Source organism: Ornithorhynchus anatinus, chromosome 2, assembly GCF_004115215.2.
Source record: "Ornithorhynchus anatinus isolate Pmale09 chromosome 2, mOrnAna1.pri.v4, whole genome shotgun sequence".
Taxonomy (NCBI): Eukaryota; Metazoa; Chordata; class Mammalia; order Monotremata; family Ornithorhynchidae; genus Ornithorhynchus; species Ornithorhynchus anatinus.
The window spans coordinates 136,371,625-136,388,419 of NC_041729.1; the positions used below are offsets into that span (position 1 = coordinate 136,371,625).

General features: G+C 55.0%; 1 protein-coding gene across 1 annotated transcript in view; it reads right to left on the bottom strand.

The window, feature by feature from the left end:
• The window catches only part of UPF3A (UPF3A regulator of nonsense mediated mRNA decay), a 28,658-nt gene extending 18,265 nt beyond the window's left edge, over positions 1-10,393 (bottom strand). Inside the window, exons 1-3 of the mRNA XM_029057458.2 lie at positions 10,052-10,393; positions 3,706-3,812; positions 890-996 (exon numbers count right to left, since the gene is read on the bottom strand). Coding sequence (XP_028913291.2) covers positions 890-996; positions 3,706-3,812; positions 10,052-10,393 — 556 coding nt within the window. The remainder of the gene's footprint in view (positions 1-889; positions 997-3,705; positions 3,813-10,051) is intronic.
• Positions 10,394-16,795: the final 6,402 nt, after the last annotated feature.

A 16,795-nucleotide genomic window follows, 5' to 3' on the forward strand; every position in this document is an offset into this window, starting at 1 on the left:
AGTTTTTCTTATGCCGCAAAGATAATAATAATGTTGGTATTTGTTAAGCGCTTACTATGTGCAGAGCACTGTTCTAAGCGCTGGGGGAGATACAGGGTAATCAGGTTGTCCCACATGAGGCTCCCAGTCTTCATCCCCATTTTACAGATGAGGGAACTGAGGCACAGAGAAGTGAAGTGACTTCCCCACAGTCACACAGCCGACAAGTGGCGGAGCCGGGACTCGAACCCGTGATCTCGGACTTCCAAGCCCGGGCTCTATCCACTGAGCCAAAAATGAGAAGCCTCTGCTCATCATCATTTCTCTGTGGGGGCCTGAAAGAAATTGGACGTACGAATCAAACGTGACCCCGACTAATTCTGCGGTGCTGATCCTAGACGGACACATCTGAGGAAAAGCCATCCGCTTTTGTGGTTCTTTAGATAAGGGAAGAGCCACAAAAATGTCTGCTGGAATTCCACCGGTTTATACCCAACTAACCTGGGCCTTTCATGGGATAAAACGTTTAGAAATCCAACTCAACTGAATTGAGTCTCTACCTTAGACTCTGACATATCCTGGTTCTAAGTGAAATCCAAAATTTATAAAACCCTTTGGGAGTACTGTTCTTAAATAATAAGCGTTTAGTAATAATAATAATAATAATAATGTTGGTATTTGTTAAGCGCTTACTATGTGCAGAGCACTGTTCTAAGCGCTGGGGTAGATAGCGGGTGAAGCCCTCTGCACACAGTAAGCGCTCAATAAACACGATTGGCTGAATAATAATAACACGCTCCTAAAATGTTCTGACACCACTTGAGACGCGCGAAAGGCAAAACGTCTCCGGAAAACTTCAGCGTCTAGATTTCAAAGGTGATATCGGGATCCGAAAATACCAGCGTCTAACCTTTACTGTCAATGAAGACGTATCCGTCGAAACGATCTCTGAAGAGAAGGATGTCGTCGGGGTTTCTAAAATTAATGTATGCTCTCGTGTAGAGATGAGGATAAAGACTGAAATCAGAGACAATTGTATACCGTATTAGGGAGGCAGTCCTAAAAAGGAGGAAAAAGGGGAAAATGGCTAGACTCTCTCGGTTTTCGATCATTCAGCTCTCGGGGGTGAAACGAATGTGTCGGATTCAAATGAAAAAGAGCCTTTCTCCCAAGAACCGTAACGTTGGATCATGTAAACGTTATTCAGAATTGATATTTAATTGATTTTCATGTCTGTGTGGACTGTAAAGTCCCTGCGGGCAGGGATTGCAATTACTAAATACGAATGAATGAATGAATGAATGAATGAATGAATGAATGAATGACCAACTTTTTTTTTTTAATGGAATTTAAGTGCTTACTATGTATCCCAGGCACTGTACTAAGCGCGGGAGTAGATACCAGCTAATCAGGTTGGGCACAGTCCCTGTCCCACATGGGGCTCACAGTCTTAATCCCCATTTTACAGATGAGATAACCGAGACCCGGAGAAATGAAGTGACTTTTCCAAGGTCACCCAGCGGCCGAGAGGCAGAGCCAGAATCAGAACCCAGGTCCTTCTGACTCCCAGATTCCCGTTCTGTCCATTAGGCCACACTGCTTCTCGCCTTATGGACCGACCTTTTGCCCAGGAGTACCCGACCCTCCTCAGGAAGGGGGCACCTTTCCCGTTTCGACGCCACCTTTTTGGAAAAAAAAATGCGATTTATTAAGTGCCAATCACCGTCCTAAGTGCCGGGGGAGATCAAGAGAATTAAGTCGGACACAGTCCCCGCCCCATGTAGGGCTCGCGGTCTAAGTAGGAGGGAGAACGGGAGGGAGATCAATTCTCTAAAATGTCATTCTGTCCCCGTGCAGGGCACAGAACGTACGGAAAAAAGTGAAAACAAGGAAGCTGGAACTCAGCCTGACCCTCTTTGAGGTCCAAAGTGCGAGGCGGAGGATGCCCCACTTCCTTTCGCGGCAATATTCAGGGAGGCCGGTCCCATTCATTCCGACAGTGGCCAGTACAGCTTAATACATTCCGACAGTGCTTAATGAGGCAGCATGGCGTAGTGGACAGAGCAGCGGCCTGGGCATCCAAAAGGTCACGGGTTCTAATCCCACCACCACTCGTCTGCTGCGTGGCCTCGGGCAAACGCTTTACTTCTCTGTGCCTCAGTTCCCTCATCTGTAAAATGGGGACGAAGACTGTGAGCCCCACGTGGCACAACCCGATAACCTTGTATAGCGCGGCGCTTAGAAGGGTGCTGGGCACGTAGTAAGCGCTTAACAAATATCGTCACTATCATTTCGGTATCATCCTCCTGACTCCCAGGCCCAGACTCTTCCTGCTAAGCCGCGCTGCTTCCCAAGCATTTAGCCCCGCGCTCTGCCCCCAGGAAGCGCTCAGCAAATCCGAATGAGTGACCGACTGACTGACGTCCCCCTTCGAATGTCGCTTCAACACTTCCGAGTCAGTCACCCAGGCCACCTCCCCACAACACTAGGAAAAAATATCCTTAAACTTCATTACTCCCTCTTGTCGGGAATTCATTTTAGCGCCTCCCCTGCTCTATCGGAAGCTCCTGGAGGGCAGAGTCACCCCGTCTATCTCTGCCGTAACGCTCCCGAGCACTCGGAACAGCGCTCTGCACGAGATACGTGCTCAACGGATGCTACCGATCGACAGATCAAAAAGAGTCTAGTTAGAGGGGCACAAGAGTCCATTCGTTTCCCAAATTAAAGCCCGGCCGGTTTTCCCAAGATGGAAAACTTCACACCGCTGAGGCTGTGGCCACGTTGGACGTAACTGGGTCTTGTGTGCAAAACCCTGGGTTGCATCTGACGAAGCACCCCCCTCCCCGTCTACTTCCACGTTGCGCTCATCGTCCCAAGAGGAGCGTGGCTTGGCGGGAAGAGCCCGGGATTGGGAGCCCGAGGTCGTGGGTTCTAAATCCGCCTCCGCCACTGATCAGCTGGGTGACTCTGGGCCCGTCACCTAGCTTCTGCGGGCCTCAGTTACCTCACCTGGAAAATGGGGATTAAGACCGCGAGCTCCACGTGGGGCAACCTGATTAGCCTGTCTCTAGCCCAGCGCTTACAATGGTGCTTGGCACATAGTAGGCGCTTATTTCTTATTATTACGGCGGGCAGAAAGGAGAGCATGCGAATGGCCCTGCCCCAGGTTTTAGCATTATTAGAATCCAATCCTTCTTGCAGGTTCTCGGCTCTGAGGGCCACAGTCCGACGGTCACGGGATCGTAAAGTCCTTGTGGGTAGACACTGTGCCCGATCTTGTTTCCCAAGCGCCGAGCGCAGAGCTGGGCACACGGGAGGTGCTCAGTAAATACCACCGATGGATTGACTGATCGGTGGGAGACACCATCGTCGTGATCACCCGGTGGATGAACTGCTGATTCACTTCCTGCACCTACCCTGTTCCTGAAATATTCTTATTTCTTCTGTCTTTACCGCCGAGGGCACTGAGATAGAGGGGACGGCCGTCTCGGAGAGCCGTCTTTCTCTCCGAAAGGACCTTTCTTCATGGGTCACTGAGAGACGGAAGGGGTCCGACCGTGCTCTTCCTCGTCCTTCAAGGGAGAAGAGGGTGGCCGGAGGGGACTCCGTCCCCTTCGTGACCCGGGAAGGGCAAGGGAACCTGCAAAGTGGAATCGGCGCCCCCAGAATGCCGTGACACAGGCGACATCTCTTTGTTCCCGAGTGTGCCGAAATAGGTCTCCTTACCTGGGATCCGCTGCACAGAATTCAAAATAATCATGAGCGGGAAGAGGATGCAACTGCTCCTCTAGCTGCTCCTTCGTCAGGGTGGGAGGAAGTCGGCGAATAACGACCTGCAAAGTACCAAAGACAAGGATGACCTTCGACGTCGGCATTTTTCACGCTCGCATCGCCGGTAACTCAGGTCACCGTCCGAGATTCTTCCTCCTGAGAGGGAAAAAGCGCCACCGAGCCCGCCGCCGGGTAGGGACCGTCCCTAACCGTTACCGAACTGTACTTTCCCGGCGCTTGGTACGGCGCTCTGCGCGCGGTAAGCGCCCAATAAGTCCGACTGACTGACCGAATGAAAAATGGGGGGGGGGGAGCTTTTTGAGCGCTTACAACGCGCAGAGCACTGTGCTAAGGGCTTGGGGCAGTCTAAAGACCGGGGAACGCACTCGGGCCGGGATGAGCGCCAATCCCTTCTCGGCGCCTCAGACGTAACACAGGGATGGAGACCGTGAACCCCACGTGGCAGGCGAACCGGGTCCGACCCGATCGGCCTGGACCTACCCCGGTGCTTAGGACGGAGCCTGGCGTCTCGTAAGCACTTAGCAAATACCGTGAAAAAACTATGCGGTTGTCAGTTCAGAACTTAGGGTGGCCTTTCCTGGGGTCCGTTATTCCTCTCCTACGCCGTGAACGTAAAAGAAGAATACGACAACCTAGGACCCGCAAGTAATGTCAGACGGGGCCGTGATGGTGGAACCGGATGCTCGTGCCAAGAGTTGGATGCCTTCCGTCTTTGTCGTCCACGCTGTCAAGACCGAAGGCGAGATGCGACCTTGATGACCACGGAATATTTCTTGAAATGGAGAATAAATCCCTCCCTCTTAGACTGTGAGCTCAATGTGGGTCAGGAACCGTGCCCGATCCGCGTTCTATCTACCCCGGTGCTTAGTACAGTGTTTGGCAGATAATAATAATACTAATACCTGTGGTATTTGTTAAGCACTCACTACGTGCAAGGCACTGAACTAAGCGCTGCGGTAGTTGCAAGCAAATTGGGTTGGACACGGAGAAAGCGTTAACACGGAGAAAGCATTAACCACGGAGAAGCAGCGTGGCTCAGTGGAAAGAGCCCGGGCTTTGGAGTCGGAGGTCAGGGGTTCGAATCGCGGCTCGGCCACTTGTCAGCTGGGTGACTGTGGGCAAGTCACTTCACTTCTCTGCGCCTCAGTTACCTCATCTGTAAAATGGGGATTAAGACTGGGAACCCCACGTGGGACAACCTGATTCCCCTGTGTCTACCCCAGCGCTTAGAACAGTGCTCTGCGCTTAACAAGTATATCTCCTTATTATTATTATCATTATTCGATATACATATAGAGAGAGAAGCAGCGTGGCTCAGTGGAAAGAGCCCGGGCTTGGGAATCAGAGGACGTGGGTTCTAATTCCCCCTCTGCCACTGATCAGCTGTGTGACTTTGAGCAACTCACTTGACTTCTCTGTGCCTCAGTTCCCTCATCTGTCAAAGGGGGATGAAGACCGTGAGCCCCACGTGCGACGACCTCATTGCCTTCTCTCTCCCCCCAGCGCTTAGAACCGGGCTTGGCACATGGGAAGCGCTTAACAAATACCATCCTCAGTAGCATTACACCTACTGGCTTTTGAAATTCCAATCGCTTGTGATGTTTTCTTCATTTTTGGTTTTTTTCCACTTGCGCTCTGACTTTCTCCACACGAATTTTGGTTACGATGACACGTGTTGGATGACGGCTCATAATAACGTTTTGAACCCTGTGGTCAAACCAGTCTTTTCTGGCGATGCCGGTGGCTTCCCCCCCCCGTCACGCTGACAATATGCACTGCGGCTTCCAATCGAGGCTTCTGTATATAGTTTGGGTCACAGCTTTCTCAGCCATCTGGGCCAGCTCTACCTATTCTATTCCACACCGATCCCCTAATATTGTAAATCTGAAACTTGGCGAGGGGAGGGGAGGATTGAGGGCAACTCGGACTGACTGGAACATTCCAAGCGCTTAGTACCGTGCTCTGCACATAGTAAGCGCTCAATAAATACTATTGACTGAATGAATGAGAAGGGAGGGAGAGGAAGTACAAGATGTAGACTCTAAGCTCGTTACGGGCAGGGACCGTGTCTGTTATAGTGTTGGGTGGTACTCTCCCAAGTGCTTCGCTCAATGCTCTGCACGCAGCCAGGGTTCAGTAGTAAACTGAGTGCCACCTCTCTGCTGTGTGACCTTGGGCAAGTCCCTTTACTTCTCTGGGCCTCCGTTCCCTCATCTGTAAAATGGGGATGGAGACTGGGAGCCCCACGTGGGACAGGGACTGTGTCCAACCCCATTTGCTTGCATCCACCCCAGGGCTCAGTACAGTGCCTGGCACAGAGTGAGTGCTTAACAAATACCACGGTTATTATTATTATTATTATTATTAATCATATGACCGATTGATCAGTGGGAAAGTGCCCTTTCCGGTGATGCCTCCGGCAAAATGAAAATCCCCAATCCTCCCAAATCTCCATCAGGACGGCAAAGTCATCACCAACTGGCAGTATCGATCAAGTCCATAGGACATAAAGGGCATTCATTCATTCATTCATTCATTCATTCATTCATTCATTCATTCATTCAATCGCATTTATTGAGCGCTTTCTGGGTGCAGAGCACTGTACTACGTGCTTGGGAAAGTACAATACAGCAGTAAGGAGAGAAGTCCCCTGGCCACAACGAGCTCACAGCCTACAGCACTCTATTAAGCCTTGAGAAGAATCCAGAAGGCATTTCAGGTGCGGTCCCTGCCCCTGAGGAGAAAAGTTTTTTTAAAAAAGACAAATACACAATTATTTAAACAGGGAGAGTATATAGAGAGAGTCAGAGAAAGGATGTATATTTATATAAAGAGAGAGAGCATATTAGTGTGTACACGAGCTATATAGCCAGCAGATACGCCGCTATATATGCATGTATATAAACGCAGGCAGAACTCAGGCTGAGTGGAGGTTCAAATCAATAAAGACCTGACCGTGTGAAGGGCAGAAACGCTGTGGGCATGTCACTCCCCTCCTCAAAAACCTGCAGTGGTTGCCTCTCAAGCATCGTACGAAACAAAAACTCCTCACTCTTGGCTTCAAAGTTCTCCATCCCCTTGCCCCCTCCTACCTCACCTCCCTTCTCTCCTTCTCCTGCCCAGCCCGCACACTCCGCTCCTCTGCCCCCGCTCACCTCCTCGCCGTCCCCCGTTCGCGCCCGTCCCGCCGTCGACCCCCCGGCCCACGTCCTCCCGCGGTCCCGGAACGCCCTCCCTCCTCACCTCCGCCACACTCACTCTCTTCCCCTCTTCCAAGCCCTCCTGAGGGCTCACCTCCTCCAGGAGGCCTTCCCAGCCTGAGCCCTCCCTTTCCCTCTGCCCCTCCTCCCCTCCCCATTCCCCCTTCTGCCACCCTCTGCTCTTCCCCCTTCCCCTCCCCACAGCACTGTGCCTATTTGTATATATTATTTATTACTCTATTTACTTTATTAATGATGTGTCTATATCTATGATTCTATTTATCCATTTTGGTGGTTTTGATGCCTGTCTACTTGTTTTGTTTTGTTGTCTGTCTCCCCCTTCTAGACCGCGAGCCCGTCGACGGGCAGGGATCGTCTCTCTCTGTTGCTGAATCGTCCATTTCAAGCGCTTAGTCCAGTGCTCTGCACGCAGTAAGTGCTCGATGAAGATGACGGAATGAACGAATGAAGGGCAGGAAGGGGAAGGTTTGGCCCGGGGGGATTTTTTTTCTCCTTCTTTTCTTCCACGTGGGCCAAGTTTGGTAACCCAGCTCAGCTCGGCTCAACCCAGCCCGGCCCTTTCCCCCCGGCGGCGCATCCCAAGCGCTCAGTCCAGTGCTCTGCCCATAGTAAGCGCTCAATAAATGTGCTCGAATGAATGAATGCTTGCGGGCCCTGGGCCCAGGCACAGTCGCAGGCCCTGCCTCCTGCCCTGACACCCCGTCCCCACGCCTTCCCCCAGCAACCCTCCCCCCGGAGGCCCCCCCACCCAGGGAATAGTAATAATAATAAAGCACTCATTCACTACTATTTATTGAGCGCTTACTATGTGCAGAGCACGGTACTAAGCGCTCGGAATGGACAAATCGGTAACAGATAGAGACAGTCCCTGCCCTTTGACGGGCTTACGGTCTAATCGGGGGAGACGGACGGACAAGGACAATGGCAATGAATAGAGTCGAGGGGATGGATGAACATCTCATTAAAACAGTAGCAAATAAATAGAATCAAGGTGAGGTACAGCTCATTGACAAAATAAAATAGGGTGATGAAGATATATACAGTGGAGCGGACGAGTACGGCGCTGAGGGGAGGGGAAGGGAGAGGGGGAGGAGCAGAGGGAGAGGGGGTAAAAGAGGGCTTAGCTGAGGGGAGGTGAAGGGGGGACAGAGATGGAGCAGAGGGAAAAGGGGAAGCTCAGTGTGGGAAGGCTTCTTGGAGGAGGTGAGCTCTCAGGAGGGCTTGGAAGAGGGGAGAGAGTGAGTCCGGCGGAGGTGAGGAGGGAGGACGTTCCGGGAGCGCGGGGGGACGTGGCCCGGGGGTCGACGGCGGGACGGGCGAGGACGGGGGACGGCGAGGAGGTGGGCGGCGGAGGAGGGAAGCGTGCGGAAGCATGGAGATGAGGAAACTGAGGCCCAGGGAAGTGAAGTGGCTTGCCCGGGGTCACCCAGCAGACAGGCGGAGGTGGGATTCGAACCCATGACCTCTGACTCCCCAGCCCGGGCTCTGGCCAGTAAGCCAAGGGAGCCTGATTCCCTGGAGGCTCCCCCACCCCAGGGAAACCCCGCCCCTCCCCCCCCCCCCCACTCCCTAGGGAAGCAGTGTGGCTCAGTGGCAAGAGCCCGGGCTGGGGAGTCCGAGGTCATGGGTTCGAATCCCGGCTCTGCCCCTCGTCAGCTGGGTGACTGTGGGCGAGTCACTTCACGTCTCTGGGCCTCGGTTCCCTCCTCTGGAAAATGGGGATGAAGACTGGGAGCCTCACGTGGGACAGCCTGATGACCCTGTGTCTCCCCCAGCGCTTAGAACAGTGCTCTGCACCTAGGAAGCGCTTAACAAATACCAACATCCTTATTATTATTATCATCCCCGGAGTCTCTCCCCTCAGGGAAGCCCCAAGGCCCCGCCCCCCGCGCGCTCCCCCCAGGCGCGCGCTCCGCCCTGCCAGAGCAGCCCCGCCCCCAGGCGCGCGCTCCCCCTTCCCAGAGCAGCCCCGCCCCCAGGCGCGCGCTCCGCCCTTCCCAGAGCAGCCCCGCCCCCCGCGCGCTCTCCTCAGAGCAGCCCCGCCCCCAGGCGCGCGCTCCCCCTTCCCAGAGCAGCCCCGCCCCCCGCTCTCCCTTTCCACCTCAGAGCAGCCCCGCCCCCAGGCGCGCGCTCCCCCCTCCCCGAGCAGCCCCGCCCCCGCGTGCCCCTCCCCTCAGAGCAGCCCCGCCCCCAGGCGCGCGCTCCGCCCTCCCAGAGCAGCCCCGCCCCCAGGCGCGCGCTCCCCCCAGAGCAGCCCCGCCCCCGCGTGCTCCTCCCCTCAGAGCAGCCCCGCCCCCCGCTCTCCCTTTCCACCTCAGAGCAGCCCCGCCCCCAGGCGCGCGCTCCCCCCTCCCCGAGCAGCCCCGCCCCCGCGTGCCCCTCCCCTCAGAGCAGCCCCGCCCCAGGCGCGCGCTCCGCCCTCCCAGAGCAGCCCCGCCCCCAGGCGCGCGCTCCCCCCAGAGCAGCCCCGCCCCCCGCGCGCTCTCCTCAGAGCAGCCCCGCCCCCAGGCGCGCGCTCCCCCTTCCCAGAGCAGCCCCGCCCCCCGCTCTCCCTTTCCACCTCAGAGCAGCCCCGCCCCCAGGCGCGCGCTCCCCCCTCCCCGAGCAGCCCCGCCCCCGCGTGCCCCTCCCCTCAGAGCAGCCCCGCCCCCAGGCGCGCGCTCCGCCCTCCCAGAGCAGCCCCGCCCCCAGGCGCGCGCTCCCCCCCAGAGCAGCCCCGCCCCCCGCGTGCTCCTCCCCTCAGAGCAGCCCCGCCCCCCGCTCTCCCTTTCCACCTCAGAGCAGCCCCGCCCCCAGGCGCGCGCTCCCCCCTCCCCGAGCAGCCCCGCCCCCAGGCGCGCGCTCCCGTCCCCGAGCAGCCCCGCCCCCCGCGTGCTCCTCCCCTCAGAGCAGCCCCGCCCCCCGCTCTCTTCCCACCTCAGAGCAGCCCCGGCCCCTGCGCGCTCCCGTCCCCGAGCAGCCCCGCCCCCAGGCGCGCGCTCCCCTCAGAGCAGCCCCGCCCCCCAGGCGCGCGCTCCTCCCCCGCAGCAGCCCCGCCCCCGAGCCGGCCCCGCCCCCACCTTGCTGAGGACGGTTTTCTTGTCGTCCCTGGGTTTGGCGGCGCCGGGCGCGGCCGGTCCGGGCGGGAGCGGAGGAGGAGGAGGAGGAGGAGGAGGAGGAGGAGGAGGAGGAGGAGGAGGCGGCGGCGGAGGAGGGGGCGGCGGGGTCCCCGGCTCCCTCCGCGGCGGCTCCCGGCAGAAGGGTCCGTCCATCCTCCCCGCGCGGGCGGCGGCCGAGGCGGGCGGCGGAGGCGGCGGCGGCGGCGGGAGAGGAGGGAGAGGCGGCCTCTCCCTCCCGGCCGCCCCCCGCCCGGGCCCGGACACCTCGGAGGCCCCGCCGGCCGCCTCTCGCTCCGCCCGCATCCCGCACCTGCCCCCCCCCCTCGCGCCCGCGCGCGCGCGCGCGCCTCCTCCCGCCCCCCCCCCCCCCCCCCGGCCCGCGCCACCAAACCTCGCGAGAGCCCACTCTGCCTCGCGCCCACCCCACCCTTCGAGGGACGCGGTGGGGGGGTGGGGGGATGAGGGGAGGCGGGGAGGGAGGAGGGAAAGCAGGAGGGGAGGAGGGAATGGAGGAGGGAGGGGATGAGGGAAAGCAGGAGGGGAGGAGGGAATGGAGGAGGGACTGGAAGAGGGAGGGGATGAGGGAAAGCAGGAGGGGATGAGGGAATGGAGGAGGGAGGGCATGAGGGAAAGACGGAGGGGATGGGGAAAGGTGGGAGGGCATGAAGGAAAGCAGGAGGTGAGGAGGGACTGGAAGAGGGAGGGGATGAGGGAATGGAGGAGGGAGGGGATGAGGGAAGGCAGCTGGGGAGGAGGGAAAGCAGGAGGGGAGGAAGGAAGGACTGAGGGAAGGGAGGAGGGAAAGCAGGCAGTGATGAGGGAATGGAGGAGGGAGGGGATGAGGGAATGGAGGAGAGAAGGGATGAGGGATTGGAAGAGGGAGGGGATGAGGGCTGAGGGAAAGCAGGAGGGGATGAGGGAAGGTGGGAAGGAATGAGGGAGAGGATAAGGGCTGAGGGAAAGCAGGAGGTGATGAGGGAATGGAGGAGGGAAGGGATGAGGGAAGGGAGGAAGTGATGCGGGAGGGGATGAGGGAAAACAGGAGGGAGCAGAGGAGAGAGGGGAGGAGGGAAGACGGGAGAGGAGGAGGGAAGGTGGCAAGGGATGAGGGAGGCGATGAGGGGAGGCGAGAAGGGATGAGGGAAGGAGGGAAGCTTTTAGGTTTAAGGGCACTGAGGGCGTGATCCGCTCGAAGGCAGGATTACTATTATTAATAATGATGTTATCTGTTAAGCGCTTACTATGTGCCAAGCACCATACTAAGCGCTGTGATCGATTCAAGCAAATCAGGTAGGACACAGTTGATCGATTCAAGCAAATCAGGTAGGACACAGTCCTTGTCCCACCCGGGGCTCACAGTCTTAATCCCCATATGACAGATGAATTAGCTGAGGCACAGATTCATTCATTCAGTAGCATTTATTGAGCGCTTACTGTGTGCAGAACACTGAACTAAGCACTTGAAATGGACAGTTCAGCAATGGAGAGAGACAATCCCCGCCCAATGGCGGGCTCACAGTCTAAGCGGGGAAGACAGACAGCGAAGCAAGACAGAACAAAACAAGATATCATAGAGATAAATAGAATCATGGAGAGATACACCTCATTAACAAAATCAATAGAGAAATAATACAAATATGCACAGTGCTGAGGGAAATGGGGGAGAGCAGAGGGCTGGGGGGAATGGAGAGGGGAGGAGGAGCAGAGGGAAAGGGGGGCTCAGTCTGGGAAGGCCTCTTGGAGGAGGTGAGCTCTCAGGAGGACTTGGAAAAGGGGAAAAGAGTGAGATTGGCGGACGTGAGGAGGGAGGGCGTTCCGGGACCGTGGGAGGACGTGGCCCGGGGGTCGACGGCGGGATAGGCGAGGACGGGGGACGGTGAGGAGGTGGGCGGCGGAGGAGGGGAGCCTAAAGGGTGGGTGGTGGAAAGAGAGAAGGGAGGAGAGGTAGGAGGGGGCAAGGTGAGGGAGAGCCTTGAAGCCAAGAATGAGGAGTTTTTGTTTCGTGCGACGGTTGATAGGCAACCGCTGCAGGTTTTTGAGGAGGGGACTGACATGCCCTGAGCCTTTCTGCAGGAAGACGATCCGGGCAGCGGAATGAAGAATAGGAAGGGAGATCCAAAAGGAGGCTGACACAATAATCCAGTCGCGATATTATGAGAGTTTGTACCAGCAAGGTAGCCGTTTGGATGGAGGGAAAAGGGCGGATCTTGGCGATGTTGTAAAGGTGAGACCGGTAGGCGTTGGTGACGGATCGGATGTGTGGGGTGAATGAGAGAGCCGAGTCAAAGATGACACCGAGGTTGCGGGTTGGTGAGACGGGAAGCACGTTAGTGCCGTCCACAGTGACGGGGAAGTCAGGGAGAGGACAGGGTTTGGGAGGGAAGATGAGGAGCTCAGTTTGGGACATGATGAGTTTTAGGTGGCGGGCAGACATCCAGGTGGAGACGTCCTGGAGGCAGGAGGAGATGCGAGCCTGGAGGGAGGGGGAGAGGACAGGGGAGGAGATATAATAATAATGTTGGTATTTGTTAAGCGCTTACTATGGGCCGAGCACTGTTCTAAGCGCTGGGGTAGACACAGGGGAATCAGGTTGTCCCACGTGGGGCTCACAGTCTTAATCCCCATTTTACAGATGAGGTCACTGAGGCACCGAGAAGTGAAGTGACTTGCCCACAGTCACACAGCTGACAAGTGGCAGAGCCGGGATTGGAACCCATGACCTCTGACTCCAAAGCCCGTGCTCTTTCCACTGATCTGCATAGAGATGATAGTTGAAGCCGTGGGAGCAAATGAGTTCACCGAAGGAGTGAGTGTAGATGGAGAACAGAAGAGGGCCGAGAACTGACCCTCGAGCAACTCCGACAGTTAAAGGACGGGAGGGGGAGAAGGAGCCCGCGAAGGAGACTGAGAATGAATGGCCAGAAAGATGAGAGGAGAACCGGGAGAGGACGGAGTCCGTGAAGCCAAGGAATGAATAGACTTGCCCAAGGTCACATACGCCAGATAAATGGCTGAGCCGGGATTAGAACCCAGGTCCTTCTGAGTCCCAGGTCTGTGCTCAATCCGCTAAGCCGTGCTGCTTCTCTACGGCCTGCCGTTCTCCCTACACAGCATTTACAGTGCTCTGCACACAGTGAGCGCTCAATAAATACGATTGAATGAATTTCAGACACCCACGCCTTTCTCCCCACCCGGATCGTCCCCATCAGCGTGGCGCAGTGGAAAGAGCATGGGCTTTGGAGTCAGGGCTCATGAGTTCGAATCCCAGCTCTGCCACTTGTCGGCTGTGTGACTGTGGGCAAGTCACTTAACTTCTCTGTGCCTCAGTTCCCTCATCTGTAAAATGGGGATTAAGACTATGAGCCCCAGGTGGGACAACCTGATTCCCCTGTGTCTACCCCAGCGCTTAGAACAGTGCTCTGCACATAGTAAGCGCTTAACAAATACCAACATTATTATTGTCACGTCACTGCTGAACGATCCTATCCGCCTCCTCACTGATCTCCCTTTCCCCAGCCTCTTCCCGCTCCGGTCTGTGCTACACGCTGCTGCATGGATCATCTCAAAGCCTCTCTCATCTCCAGTGACTCCCCTGAATCCCACTTTGTTAAGTAAAAAATGGCACCATGAATGGCTTCAAAGTTCTTCGCAAACACTCCTCTTCCTCAGTATGTTTTTATGGTATTTCTTAAGTGTGTACTAAACGCTGGGGTAGATACAAGCTAATCAGGTAGGACACAGTCTGCGTCCCACATGGGGCTCACAGTCTTAATCCTCACATACCTCTTAATCCTCACATACCCGGTGTCATATACTTGTTTGGTTTTGCTGTCTGTCTCCCCTTTTAATAATAATAATGTTGGTATTAAGTGCTCACTATGTGCAGGGCACTGTTCTAAGCGCTGGGGTAGATACAGGGTCATCAGGTTGTCTCATGTGAGGCTCAAAGGCTTCATCCCCATTTTACAGATGAGGGAACTGAGGCACAGAGAAGCCCAAAGTCACACAGCTGAGAAGTGGTGGAGGCGGGATTAGAACCCATGACCTCTGACTCCCAAGCCCGGGCTCTTTCCACTGAGCCACGCTGCTTCTCTAAGCCCGTGGTTGGGCAGGGATTGTCTCTATCTGTTGCCCAATTGTTCATTCCAAGCCCTTAGTACAGTGCTCTGCACACATTAAGTGCTCAATAAATATGATTGAATGAATGAATTAGAACCCAGGTCCATCTGACTTCACTTGCTACTTTCTAGCTCGCTCGCTTTCTTCTTCCTAGGGTAACCTTCTAACGACAGCTGGTTTTCAACCTCTCCCTCGGCCTGGAATTCCCAACCCACAGTCTGACGGATCGGCGGTGTCCCCACGTGCAGAATCCTCATTAAATCCCACCTAGTCCAATAAGCCTCTCAGGACGGCACCTGGAGAGTTTCCAGTCCTCTACCGGTCTCGACTACAGGAGGGAGAGTCAAGCGGAGGCCCGTCCATTCCATTCCTAGCTTGGCCAGCGCCTAGCGAGCGCAAGACAATCTCCTACGAGTCAAAAATCGCCCGGGCAGCGGCGGCACGGGAGAGAGTCGAGGGCGGAGACTCGAGTTTGCCACGGGGAAGGAAGGTGGCAATCGTACACTGCTTCTAATAGTAATAATGTTGGTATCTGTTAAGCGCTTACTATGTGCAGAGCACCGTTCTAAGCGCTGGGGGGATACAAGGTGATCAGGTTGTCCCACGTGAGGCTCCCAGTCTTCATCCCCATTTGACGGATGAGGGAGCGGAGGCCCGGAGAAGTGAAGCGACTTGCCCAAAGTCACCCGGCTGACGAACGGCGGAGCCGGGATCGGAACCCATGACCTCTGACTCCCAGGCCCGGGCTCTTCCACTGAGCCACGCCGCTTCTCCGTTTTGACCAAGACGACTCCCTGGATCCACTTCCAGAACGATCGCAGGTGGAGGTGGGGCATCCCGGGAGAGACGTGTCCGTGGCGTCACGACCAAATCATCAACCCATCAACTACCTCTAGCGGAACTTACACACACACACGTATATATATATATATGTGTGTGTATGTTTATATACATATATGTGTATTTATATTTGTATATATATTCATATTATATATAAATACATACACGTATATATTTTATACATACATATATAAATATATACACATATATAGATATATATGTATATATTTATATGTGTGTACATATTTATATACATATATTTGTATTTATATTTGTATATATACATATGTATTATATATAAATATAATGTGTATTTATATTTGTATATATACATATTATATATATAAATATATGCACATATATTTTGTGTGTATATATTTATATACATGTATGTGTATTTATATTTGTATATATACATATGTATTATATATAAATATAGCGTGTATTTATATGTGTATATATGTGTATATATATTTATATTTGTATATATTTATATATACATATATAGAAGCAGCGTGGGTCAGTGGAAAGAGCCCGGACTTGGGAGTCAGAGGTCATGGGTTCCAATCCCGGCTCTGCCACTAGTCAGCTGTGTGACTGTGGGCAAATCACTTCCCTTCTCTGGGCCTCAGTGACCTCATCTGGAAAATGGGGATTAACTGTGAGCCCCACGTGGGACGACCTGATTCCCCTGTGTCTACCCCAGCGCTTAGAACCGTGCTCGGCACCTAGTAAGCGCTTAACAAATGCCAACATTATAAATAATGGCCATACAGTTTATTATGATTTTCATATTTGGATTTTTACATCTGTCTCCCCCAAGGTCATGGGTTCATTCAATAGTATTTATTGAGCGCTTACTAGGTGCAGAACACTGTACTAAGCGCTTGGAATGAACAAGTCGGCAACAGATGGAGACGGTCCCTAACGTTTGACGGGCTCACGATCTAATCGGGGGAGACGGAAAGACAAGAATGATGGCAATAAATAGAGTCGAGGGGAAGAACATCTCGTAAAAACAATGGCGACTAAATGGAATCGAGGCGATGTACAATTCATTAACAAAATAAATACGGTGATGAAAATATATACAGTCGAGCGGACGAGTACGGTGCGGAGGGGAGGGGAAGGGAGAGGGGGAGGAGCAGAGGGAAAAGGGGGGAAAAGAGGGTTAAGCCGTGGAGAGGTGAAGGGGGGGCGGTAGAGGGAGTAGAGGGAGAAAAGGAGCTCAGTCTGGGAAGGCCTCTTGGAGGAGGTGAGTTTTAAGTAGGGTTTTGAAGAGGGAAAGAGAATCGGTTTGGCGGAAGTGAGGAGGGAGGGCGTTCCGGGACCGCGGGAGGACGTGGCCCGGGGGTCGACGGCGGGATAGGGAGGGGACGGTGAGGAGGTGGGCGGCAGAGGAGCGGAGCGTGCGGGGTGGGCGGTGGAAAGAGAGAAGGGAGGAGAGGTAGGAAGGGGCGAGGTGATGGAGAGCCTTGAAGCCTAGAGTGAGTTTTTTTATGGAGTGGAGGTCGATAGGCAACCACTGGAGGTGTTTAAGAAGGGGAGTGACATGCCCAGAGCGTTTCTGCGGGAAGATGAGCCGGGCGGCGGAGTGAAGAATAGACCGGAGCGGGGCGAGAGAGGAGGAAGGGAGGTCAGAGAGAAGGCCGACACAGTAGTCTAGCCGGGATATAACGAGAGCCCGTAGCGGTAAGGTAGCCGTTCGGGTGGAGAGGAGAGGGCGGATCTCGGCGATATTGTTCG